General features: G+C 52.2%; 1 protein-coding gene and 1 pseudogene across 3 annotated transcripts in view; one reads left to right on the top strand and one right to left on the bottom strand.

Annotated features, from left to right (window-relative positions):
* The window catches only part of PAX7 (paired box 7), a 127,669-nt gene extending 119,110 nt beyond the window's left edge, over positions 1 to 8,559 (bottom strand). The window contains exons 1-4 of one of the 3 annotated variants that reach the window (XM_006866332.1): positions 8,392 to 8,559; positions 5,604 to 5,839; positions 4,892 to 5,021; positions 3,882 to 4,016 (exon numbers count right to left, since the gene is read on the bottom strand). In XM_006866332.1, coding sequence (XP_006866394.1) covers positions 3,882 to 4,016; positions 4,892 to 5,021; positions 5,604 to 5,839; positions 8,392 to 8,476 — 586 coding nt within the window. In that variant the 5' untranslated portion in view covers positions 8,477 to 8,559. The remainder of the gene's footprint in view (positions 1 to 3,881; positions 4,017 to 4,891; positions 5,022 to 5,603; positions 5,840 to 8,391) is intronic. The other 2 variants (XM_006866334.1, XM_006866333.1) reach the window with 2 other exon arrangements.
* A 2,373-nt stretch (positions 8,560 to 10,932) lies between these two features.
* LOC102811524 overlaps positions 10,933 to 12,302 on the top strand; it is a 52,718-nt pseudogene continuing 51,348 nt past the window's right edge.

Consider the following 12,302-nt stretch of genomic DNA (forward strand, 5'->3'; position numbering starts at 1 on the left):
ATTCATTCGCTCCCCCGGAGCCTAATTAAATTTGGCAGGTCCTTGTACACACAATCAAAACAGCTTCCTCCAGTGTAGCAAACGACCGAAAACCGCATTAGCAGCTAGCGCCGCTGCCAAATTAAATTGTTTCCCACCTCCTTTTACAAGTGTCTAAAATCGGCACTTCGACTCTCCACTCCTTCCCGACCCTTCCCTGCAGTGTCCCACTCCACACCTGTACTTTCGCCGCGTTAAAATAAATTCTGGGGAACTCAAAGTAAAACAAACCTACCTCCCCTGTGCTGCGCCCCCACTTTCACCTCCCAGGGTCTTTCAGACCTGGGAGAACTAGGAAAGAATTCTCCTGCTTGGCTCCAATGCCCGGTGGGGTTTTGTCCCCCAGAGGAAAATTCAGTTTTTTTGGTTTATGTTTTTAAATCTTGAGATGGGGTCCCTTCCCCCTTTATTTCACATTAATCATGACCTCACTGAGCGTCTCATCCTAGAGACCAATGGGGAACCCAGGCTGACCAGTTCAGTTTTTCTTGACCTGGTCAGTTTCAGCTTCAACTTTTTTGTTGCTGGCAAATAGTGAGGCTTTGGTGTTCTTGTAGTATCTTAACTGTAGTTATTATATTACTGTTTATTTCTTCACACTCACTCCTTCCCTTCCCACAGAGGAAGGTTTGACCCTTTGTAAACCGCTTTCAAACTCCCCCTAAGAGTCTCCTCTGGATTCAGATTCTGGAAAAAATCTTTTCCTTTCCAATCTCCTGGTCTGGGTGCCTGGCCTGCCTCTTCCTGGGTCCATTGCGAAGGAAGTAAAGAGAAAAGCAAGAGTCCAGCTGTGGGGCAAAGAGCTGCTCACATCCCTCTCCAGGTGAGCAGAGCTGGGCCGAAGCCACTATGGTAGTGGTCTGAGAATTCTCACAACCAACAATCGTAATAACTCAGTCTTAACAAGGATAAGAGGGGGAAAAAAAAATAGGAACAGCCTCATGAATATCAGCCCAAGGGGAGCAGGAGTGAGCTGTTCAGAGATGAAAGTGCACAGAAATAAAAGCTCAATTTAATCTGCTTTAAAACCCTTCAACTTAACGTTTGTGCTTCAAACTCTGAGAGTGAGGACTGATTGCGGATAAATAGTTTCTTACCATGCCTGGAAGCTATTACACTCCTCTCCAACACAGTTTCCTATTCAGCAGTCCCAGTTTTCATTACCAGCTCTAATAAGTCTTAACATTATTAAATGCCAAGCGGCCGATAGGAAAAAGCGGACTCAGGGAGGGATCTCTCTTTAGCGCTTAAAGAGCAGAGCTCTTAAACCCCTTCTTTGGAGACTCCCCGCCAAGAGAGGGGCAACCCCCAGAGAAATCATTCATTTGTCAAGAGCAAAAAGCCAAAACAAAGTTGCAGAGGTGCACCCCTCCCCTCTGCCTGCCCTTTTGCCCAAGCAATATCTCAGTTTCTGCCAACCTGGTTGACTTGGGGGTTAGGAGGCCTTTTTTTACCTTTAACTTGGCAGTGAAACTGATGTCTAGGCTTGGAATAGAAACAAGGGGTTCCAGCTGGGTGGTTCACTAGGATGCCTGCAGACTGGCCCAGGTACTTACATGGGAAATTTATATAATTTATGCAATTCAAAGATAAGACAACCTTGTCTCATCTGTCCAGCCATACTACCCATTCGCACTCATCTACAATCATGAATACATATCCATGCAAAATTCTACTTGCACAGACAAACAGCCCATGGCCCTTGGCTCTAAAAACCCATGGGCAAACAGTTCTCCAGAGACATAGGAGTCTACATAGCCAGCATATGACAATCACAGCGCCCAACATAACTGCTGTCACTTAAACGCGGCAGGGCTTCCTGACCCAGGCCGCTGCTCTCATTCTGATCATTTCATTTCTGCAACTCCTCCCCAAATCCGCCTGCACCAAGCTCCTGATTAAACCCTTATAGACTTGGAACTTCCTGGTTCTGCTGCCCTGCCCAATGAACCTCTATCCAGCGAAGCGCATGTTAGTTGCTTTTGCAACTCCAGACCAGAACTGGGAGTCCCTAGATTCCCTGAGTCAGAAGGACCACAAAACCATACACTCTTTCCACAACCCTCCTTTCCTTTCTTCTTCTTTATCAGGAGAAATGTACCTATGTGTGTGTCCTCACAAGCCAAATCGAACCCCCTTACACACACACTCCAAATAAAAGCCAAACCCCACCTCTTGGCTTTTGGGGAGTACCTCTCAGAAGAGGTGTCTACTGTGCAGAATCTGGCCAGGATGGATGGTTCAAGTTCTATGCCATCCATCTCACAAAAGGGCCCTGCTCATCTCTTTCCAGTACAAACTGAAATAAGGACTGGGTCTCCCCACAGGACCCCAGGACTCTGGAACTGCCCGGCCCAAAGCCAGAACTACTTGGCATCCTGGCAGGGCTGCTTCCCCTAACAGACCAGAAGTCCCAGGCAGGCCTAGCCCAGCGGGGTGCCACAAGTAGCTCTGCTTTCTTCTCTTGCCCTTTTGTCTGGAGTGGGACTTCGGCCCCACTCTAGGCCCTGAATGTCACTAGCCTGCGCCATCTCCAGTTCTCAGACTCAGTCTCCAAGGACTGGGTCTATTTGGAAGTTGTCTTTGGAAACAAGCTTCATCTGTGAAGTTCATCTTTAAGGTTGTGAGGAACTACTGGGAACTGGGAGAGAGACCTAAGCTAGGAGCCTGGGGTTAAGGGTGGGGGCAGAAACCTCTGAAAGGAAACTGGAGCAAAACAAGCTTTTCACAAGTTTCAAATTCCTGTGCACCGTTTCCAAAGCCACTGTTGTGCAGGTTCCGTGGCCACTGTCTTCCCACTTGTGTTTGAAAACCTATTTCTTGCTGCTGGTTAGTCTTTGTGACTCAGGGTCTCCATTTCTATCTCTCTTCACTTATCGGTACTCACTCAAGTCACAAAGAGACCCGCGGGGAGCAGAGTGTGGAGAAGGGCTTATCCTTTCTGCACCCCTAAACCCGCAAACACTTTCTTTCCCCTAAAAAAAAAAAAGTACAATTCCCTTCTCCGGGCATGCAGGCGCTTGAAAGATACATGCCTTCCCTAGAGGATCACGGGACAAAAATTAGGGCACTATCCTGAGACTCCAGCCTGAGTGTTATTGGGGAGGGTTGTTGAGTCTGAATCTCTCTCCACCACTGGGATTCTCCGACCCTGTGCCTTCAATTCCCCACCTCGCGAAAGGGGGAAGAGTCCGAAGGAGACCCTTTATTGCCCCCCACTCCAAGTCTCAGTTCCGACCCTGACAACGTGAGACTAGAGTCAGGCGGCGGCCCACGCGGCCCTGGCTAATTTTTATTGATTGCAGCGGTCAGTCAACTGTCAGGAGGGGTTTCAAGGGACCATTTAGAGAGCGTGTGCGGGTCTGGTTAACAAATTCATTTAGGGAGCCGCAGGCCGGCTCCTCCTTCCTCTCCCTCCTCCTGGCCCAAGTTTCCTATAAATAATTGATCGAGACCCCGACTAGCAGCCAAAGCGCCATCCAGGGAGGACACACGCACAGGAGTCTTTGGTTCGACCAGGCGTGCGCGGGGGTGGCAAAGTCAGCGGCGCACAGTGTACTAATCCGCAGCCGAATTCTCAGGGGCCTCAGAGGTCGGTGGCGCCCGGGCACCGCCCGAGCAACGGAGGCGCGGGCCAGGATCACTGCCCCAGCCCAAGGGCGCACCTAGAGGGCTCCCTCAGCAAATCCTGGGATGCTCCCGGCTGCCCCAGGGCCTGCGAGTTCTCCGCTCAAGTTCAGTCCTCCATTCGCTTGTCTATGGCAATGAACCACAGACTCATCAGCTCGCACGCGTGAGGGAAACGTGGGCGGGAGCGTCGCAGGCTCCTGGTGGGTCCCTACCTTTGTCGCCTAGGATGCCGTCGATGCTGTGCTTGGCCTTCTTCTCGCCGTCGTCCTCCTTCTTGTCGGCTTCATCTTCTTCCTCTTTCTTCCCGAACTTGATTCTGAGCACACGGCTAATCGAACTCACTAAACCTCAGAAATTCAAAGGCAAAAGAGCGAGTATAAGTTATTGGGTTTGGAGACCAAAAGCAGCCTCCGCCCCTGGGAGTCTGGTAGCGTCCCTTTCTTTAGGCACCCCCAAGGGAATGCACGTTCATTCGCACACCACATCTACACCTACCCGGAGGCACTAGGGCAGCCGCCCACTTATGGAAGCCTGACTCACACCTGGGCATTCATAGTGCTAAGAGTATAGCAGAGGCGCCAGCTTAGTCTCATTTCTATACATGTCCTTGCCCTTGTACCTTACACTACCTACCACATACCCTGGGGGCCATCCCGTCCCTGCTACAGCCATCTTCATACTCAGGTGTGACCCCCCCCCCCATGACTGCAAGTACACTTGTGCATGCACACGCGTGCACACACACACCCAGGGGCACTTTTCTTCATCAACATGAAGGTCGAGGATCTCTGTATTTGGGACTCATTGGTAACTGGTGATGGTAGGAAAACAAAAGGATGACTTGGAGAAGAAGGGGCTCCAAGGAAACCCCTGGAGACCAATTGTCCTGAGCCATTTCTCCAGGCCACTTCTCCAAGAAAGTAGCGAAGGGGGATTTTCTAAATGAAATTCTCACTGCTTCCTTCCCCCCCCCCCTTCTCCTGTCTTTTCCTCTCTTTCTTCTTGTTTTTTTCTTCCTAACTCTCTCTCTCTCTCTTGGTTCCCCCTTCCTTTTATCTTCCTTCTGAACTCTATTTCCTCCAATGCCCTAACTCTTTCTGCACTCTTTCCTTCCCAACTTTCCTCCAAGTTCCTCATCACACCCTCTCTCTCCTACCTCTGCCCCCTACCGCCCTCCCCGAGCCCCCTCAGCAGACCAGTGCTGGCTCAGCTGTCTTCTCACCTGAGGGCACGGTGCTGCGGTCACAGTGCCCGTCCTTCAGCAGACGGTCCCGGATCTCCCAGCTGAACATGCCGGGGTTTTCCCTCTTGTACTCCTCAATCTTTTTCTCCACATCCGGAGTCGCCACCTGCTTCAGAAGTGGAGGTGGGAGAGTCGGAGTGGAAAGACGGGGTAGGGGAGGGAGATACTTTTAATATCAACCTCCCTAGGGCCCCAGGCCAGGTTGATGGCTCTGGCCTCCATGCCCCCCCTTCTGAGATTAGCTTTACCTTTTTCAGAAACCTGTTCATGGCTCCTGGGGAGGTAGCTGGGGGAGGAGAATGGTTGACAATAAAAAGGAAACCTAATGAGGACCCCCAATGTCTTCCCTCATTATTTCAAACAAGATGGATGGGGAAATGGAAATTTTAAGACAGAATTTCCCTGGTCTGGGATGGTGGTAGTGGTTCAGGGCATGTATGGAGACATCCCAGGTTTGTCTCATTGGCTTTAAAGTCTTGACCACTTAGACCTCACTCTCCCATCCCTGAGAAATTTAAACAATGGGAAAGTAATAGGAGACCCTCTCTTATTATAGTTTCCATAGGAACTGTATGGACATCCCCACACTACCACTACCAGATAACAGAGAGCAGTAGTAACAGGGACCTCAGCCAGAACTCCCATCCGTGGAAAGGCTGGCTGCCACAGTCTCCCTGGCAAAGACACTCACTCTGGGCTTACTGCCGCCGATGGCCCCAGGCCGGATGGACCCAGTCTCCTGGTAGCGGCAGAGAATCTTGGAGACACAACCATGGGAGACACGCAGCTGGCGGGAGATGACACAGGGTCGGATGCCGTGGTGGGCCATCTCCACGATCTTGTGGCGGATGTGGTTGGGCAGGGGTCGTCCGTTGATGAAGACCCCACCAAGCTGGTTTACGCGACCTTGTCCGAGTGGGGTGGACACTGGAAAAGGGAGAGGAGATGACACAGGGTAAGGATGGGGAGGGGACACTGGCTGTACCCCTGATTCCAGTTTTGTTTAAGCACAAAGGGTCTTGGAGGCTCTCATGTTTGGAGCTGTGGCAGCTCAGAGGCCAGGGAAACAACTGATATAAAGGAAGTTTCCTGCAGGGATGGAGAGAGGGGTCCCAACTGCAAGAGTCCCCCTCCCCAAGATGCTGGGTGACCCCAGTGCTGTCACACTATAGGGAATAAGAACACACCTGGGGTATCTCAATGCCCTATAGAAAGAGTGAAAAACTGAAGTGAATGAGTCACGAAACCCTGGGACCAATAGACCTAGAGACCCGTGTGTTCTCCAGGCAGCAGTTTGGGCCCTAGGTCTTCCTCCCTCTTAAAGAGGCCAATAACTGGTGAGTTGTGGCCCATCTGGTTAGTTCATACTCTAAGTGGTCAAAAGCGATCCATTTTATTGGGGCAGAGGGACTGGTTGATTGCTAGCATTTATGGTCTCAATTGTGGCAACAGAGTAGTTCTGCCCTTAGTTGAACAGCTGAGGCACAACCAAGGGACCGGTGACATAATGCTGTTGGCCTCTGGCTCTGGGGACACCTGACTGTCCTTGCCTCTAACCTCTAACCTCTGTCAGAATTCTAATTTCGTTTGGGGATGAACTTGGGACACCTTCACTGTGTCAGCAAGCTCCAAAATCAAATATTCCTCTTGGTCTCAGAAACCCATGAACTATTCCTCCAGGCTCTGCCAGACTGATCTGTAGATGGACCTGAGATGCCCAGGTGTGGGTGACTTTGAGAACCAGGGAGATAGGCACCCCTGGTGCTGCTGGGGAGGGGAGAACACCGTGTACGCCTTAATGCAAAGTCTACACAATTTCTTCACAGAAGGTTAGGGGGCAGCCGGTGCACTAATCTGGTCTCGATCCCCCCAATTTGGGGACTCGGCGGCAGCGGAGATCTGGCAGATTAGAACGATTTCACAGCCGCCGGAGTGGAGGGAGCTGACAGTATAATTGGAAGGGAGGAGGCGAGAAGAGGCTCTGGCTGCTGAGCTGTCCCTACTGCCCCCCTCTCTCCCTCTCCTGGTCCCCCCACCTCTCTTTGTAAAAGTAGGTGTCTGAAGCTACCCTCGGATTTAATCAGAAATCGTGCGTCGCCAAGCCAGAGTCGCTCGGTCTCCTTGGCAGGATATGCCATTATCTCTCGAGCGCCTAACTTTATATTCAAGAGCCTCTTTAGCGACCGGCACTCGGCTCTCCTCAGTATTCTCCGTCATGTTGGGCAAATATTGTCCTAATCCGCCGCGCGTCCTCCGCCGCCTGTTTTACTTTCATTCGCTACACAAGAGTGCTACGGCAAATCCCCGGGCTTGTGCGCTCTCCCGCCTGCGTGGTTGTTCGCGCGCACTTGATCACGGAGCCGCTCTCTTCGCCTCTGTCTAATTCTGGGACCCGGTGCCGTCTCGCTGCCAGAAGGAACCCTCCCCCTTCCCCAAATCGCAGGCTGTCTGCCCGCCCACCCCTTCCCTGTCTTCTCTCCCCTACCTCACGCACAAGGGGCTCATACAATTACAAGAAGAGTAATTAAAAAATAAAAGTCGCACGTATCTTTAATCATTTCTTTTTGACACCCTGGGTTACCTATTTCTAGAAAAAGAATAACTCCCTCAGCGACAGGTTGAAGGTCTCTGTTAGTTTAAAAAGAAAAAAAGGAAAAAAACAAAAACCCAGAAACCCAGAAGAGATTCACTTCCCGTGCGCTCCCAGCTCTGTCTGTCTCTGAACCCGGAACCCGCGCGCCGCCAGTCCTTTTTGCTCTTCCCCAGCGCTCGATATTTAGCAAGGACTCCTTAGAAAATGAATACTTGCCCCCTGTCTGGACACTGTCATGCCATCTCGCTGCCTCGAGGTTCTGTCCCCGGAGATTTTCATAGTTCAGGTGAACATTTTTGGGGGGTAAATCGTTACTAGATATTACTGCGAATTAGTTTGTTTCCAGGCCGAAATGCAAGAGTTTGGAGTTACTGCTTTGTAAGAAGCGGATACACCTTAAAAGTTTAGATGTATAAAGTATTACACATTTTTGACGTCTGCTGGTATTTCAAGATAAAAGGAGTTGGAAAACCATCTCCCGGGGGGTGAAAAGTACAATTCAAAACAAGAATAGAAAGTCAGTAGCTATGAACGCAGAGAAAAAAGTATCCGGGGAAATGTGTCATAAATAGTGAAAGAAACTGAAATTTACTAGATCTGAAATTTACTAGGAGTAGAAACCTACCAGAAATTGAACCCTGCTCTTGAAGGCCAACAGCCAGCGACCTGTGAAACCCTGGCCGCCGGTCCGTGAAGCTGACGCAGAAACTGACAAGTGTTGGTCCTAGAAACTTTCTGGGTCCGAAGCCCGGACTTGGACCCAGAAGAGAAGAGATTCCCACTGCTGCCGCCACCATTGCCACCATCCCCTGGTGGTCGCTACCTCTCCAAGGACCTCGAATTCTAGGCGGAGGAATCAATGCGAGGCAAATCCTCACGCTCTTACCTTCCAGAGGAAATCCCGTACGGGGATAGTTCTGTCCCGGAGCTGGCCTCATCATCCTCGGTACTGTGCCGGGAAGGGCCGCCATTCTCGCGCACGTCGGGGACGAATCCAGAGTCCGCAAAAATCGCTTTCCGTCAGCTCCCTTTACCCCTGCTGCGATCTCTTTCTTTCCTTTTTTCCCCCCCCTCCCCCCCCCCCGCAAAACCAACTCCCAACCCCAACCCCCCAACCCAAACCCCGCCGCAAGCAAAACCCGCCAAAAACCGGGGAAGGGGGGGAAAAAGGGGCCGAAGGGGGGGGGGGGAAGGAAAGGGGCCAAAAAGAAAGTCAAAAAAAAAAAAAAAACAAACCCAAAGCCCCCCCCGCCCAACCCAACTGGCCAAAAAGTGGGGGAACCGAAGAACCCCGCAAAAACGGAAAAACAAGCCAAGGGGCCGAAAAGGGCCGGGAAGAACCAACCAAAAACAAGGCCCCCCGCCTCCGAACGGCCAACCAACCCCAAGCCCGCCTTGGGCCAAAAGTTCCGAACAAAAAAAACGCCGAAGGGAATTCCTTTTCCGAATTAATTAAAAAATTAATCCCCCCCCTTCCCCCCCCCCCTCCCCCCTCCCCCCCAACCCCTGGCCCCCCAAAACAACGTCAAAAACCCCCCAAAACCAAACCTTCAAAACCCCCCCCCCCAAAAAAACTGGAAAAGGAAAAAGCCCCCCCCCCGGGTAACGGAACGAAAGGGAAAACCCGGGGGGGAACGGGGTGGGGAAACCAAAAAGGAAAACCAAGGGGGCCAAGGAACAACCGGAAAAAGTGGGCAAAAGGCCCCAACGGAAGAAGAAAAAGAAGGAAGAAGAAGCAACCAAAGAAAACCGAAAAGGTCCGAACTTTCCTTTAATCAAGAAGGAAAGGGGCCAAGGCCGAAAGGAAGCCAAGAACAAAAAACAAAAAAAAAAACCAAACAAAAATTTTTCCCCTTTCCAAACCCCCGCCGGAACCCCGTTTGGGGGAAAAATTGAAACGGCCCGTAAAAAAAAAGGAACAAAAAACCGGAAAGTGGGGGGGGGGGGAAAAGGAAGGGGCCCAACTTGGCCAAAGGGCCTCCCTTGAAGAAAGGGCCCGAACCCCCGAAGCCCCAAACCCCTGGGCCCCCAAAACCCCCCCCCAAGGGCCCCGCCCCAAGGGAAAGGCCGCCCCCCGCCAAGCCCCCCCCCAAATCCCCTTTCCCCGGCCCCCCCCAAGGGCAAAACCTGCCGCAATTCAAAACCCCCTCAATTCCCCCCTAACCCGAAAATTCCGAAAAGGGGGCCAACCCGGAAAAACCCGGGAAGAACTCAAAGGAAAAACCTAAAAACTTTTTCCAAGGTTAAAAACCGAACCCCCGGGGCCCAAGCCTGCCAAGCCCCCGCAACCCCAAAGAAAACCGCCGCCGGAACCTGGGAAAACGGAACCGCCAAAGGGTAAGGAACCCGCCCCTCCCCCCCCCCCCCCCCCAACCCCCCCCCCTCAACAACCAAGGGTAAACCCAAGCCCCCCCCCGGCCCCAAGGCAACCCCCAAAACCCTTTCCAAAAAGGAACCCCAACGGAAAGCCGGAACAAAGAACCAAGAAGCCGAAGGGGGAAGGAACCAACCGGAACCAAACCCGAACCCCCCAAGTCAACGGGTCCGAAGCCAACCGAAAACCCAAATAAAACGGCCCAAAGGGAAAAAGGGGAACAAAAAGCCCCCAAATCCGCAACTTCCGCCGCCCGAAGGAACAAAACCCCCCCCCCCCGGAAAAAAAAGCCCGGGGGCCAAAACCCCCCCCAACCGGGCCGGAACCCAACAACGCAAGCCCTTTGGCCCCCCCCGGAAAAAACCGCCCCCGCCCAACCCCGGAAACAAAAAAAAAAAAAAAAAAACCAACCCCCAAAACCCGCCCCCAATCCCCCAACCCCCCCCAAGCCCCCCCCCCCCCCGCCGAAGGGGCAACCCCCGCCTGGCCCGGGGAAACCCCCCCAAACCCCCCCAAACCCCGGCCCCTCCCCCCCCCAACCGGGAACCTTGCCCCCCCCAACAAGGGAACAACAACCCCCGCAATAAAAAACAAGCAAGTTCCCCGGGGAAGCCCCGAAAAAGGGGGCCCAACGGAAAAACTGCCAAAACCAAAACCCCGGGGCCCCAAAAATGAAAAAAAGGGAAGCCAAGCAACAATAAAAGTTGGGGCAAGGGAAAACCGAAGGCCCGGAAACCAACAAGGGGAACGGGCCAACCCAATTAAAAGGAAACCAAAAAGGTTTTGAAGCCTTTTGCCTAATCAACGCCCCCGGGGGAAAAAAAAAGAACAAACCAAAAAACAAAACAAAATTTGGGAAAGGGGGGGTAAAAAATTCCAAATTTTCCAAAAGCCCCCAAAGGCCTGAACCCCAAAAGCAAGAAAATAAAACTAAAACCAAAAAAAAAAAAGCCGAACCTGCAAATCCGCCTTAAATTTCCCCCCTGCCAAGAAGTAAAGCCCCCCCTTAAACCCGGAATTGGGGGAACAACCAAGCCGGGAAATTGGGGAATAATGGTGGTAAGGGCCCGGGAAGCCGGTCCCAACCAAAACCAACCCGGAAAAGGGTTCCGAAGCCGGAAAACCTTAAGGGAACAAAAAACCCTCATCTTTATCCCATGGAATAGCGGGTAGTTTCGAACTTCTGACCCTGAGGTTCGCATCCAGACTTGCAACCACTATGCTACCAGAGTTTTATGCATAGCTGTACGTTTATGCCCCATCTCTGTGTGTATCTAAGTGAAGGTGTGCTTGTGTGTGGTCTACCATAGGTTTATGGGCAAGATTGAGTTAACTTGTTTCTAAGGGAAGGCCTGAGTATGTGACTGTGTTTTGGGACCCCATCGTTCTTGCCTTAGCATACTCTAAACTCCTGTCGAAGGGGTAAGTGTATATTTGGGGCAAATCCCCAAGCGAGAAAAGACCGTCGGGCTAAGAGGCTGGAAAGCTCAGTTCGTCCGTCCTTCAGTCCTTCCACACAGGTTCAGCAGCCGACCGGTCTCTGAAGCAGCGCACTGCCGGACTTCTTGGTTCGGGGGCCCATCTTCCTCTTGGCCGCCTTCTGGGACACTCAGAAACCCAGGAGCCCGGCGCTGGGGCCACCTCACCCTCGGCAAGATCCTGGCCTTTCCAATCGCTGCCTTGTGCCTCCGCGGCGGCGAGAAGGTTCAGTGGCGGGTCCAGTCTCCACAGAGGCCCTAGCAGGCGCCCCCACCGCCCGCGCTAGTCGCGCCAACCCTGCGTTTCGGCAGCTCGGGGATTCCATGGGTCCCAGCGGGGCCGGCGCAGGGCGAGGGAGGGGGGATGTCCATCGGAATGAGCGTGGCCGTTCTCGCCTGTTGGAGACCAATTTCACAAATGATTTTTGCAACAATTAAGAAGTGTGGCGGGGTGAAATGGCGATTTCACATCTAGCAGGGAAAAGGGGGGTTCACCTGGGAACTGGGGCGGTTGCAGCTGGGTGAAGGGAGAATCTCTCCCCCTCCTTTCATTGCCCCTGACTAGTTCCCTTACCCAAATCACCCTTCCCGCAGCCAGCCATCAATCCTAAAACCTCCACTCATTGCGATAAGGCTCTGAGTGATTCCTCTCAGGGTTTTGTTGGGCTGGACATGGCCTAGAAAGTTCTCTCCTTCCGGTCTTCTTCCTTTCCATTTTTCTGCCTCTTTCTTCAGGTATGTGTCTATCTTTCTCTGTCTCTCTCTCTCTTTCACACACACTTCCTGCCTCAATATCTCTCTCTGTCTCTTTCTCTCCGCATCTCTCTCTGTCTTTGTCTCTGCCTTTCTGTCTCTCTTTCTTACACACACATCACACCACACTTTTCCTGTCTCTATCTGGCTTTGTTTCCCTCCTCTTACCCCGCCCCCTTTTTAGTCTGTCTT

The sequence above is a fragment of the Chrysochloris asiatica genome, unplaced genomic scaffold, assembly GCF_000296735.1.
Source record: "Chrysochloris asiatica unplaced genomic scaffold, ChrAsi1.0 scaffold00090, whole genome shotgun sequence".
NCBI lineage: Eukaryota > Metazoa > Chordata > Mammalia > Afrosoricida > Chrysochloridae > Chrysochloris > Chrysochloris asiatica.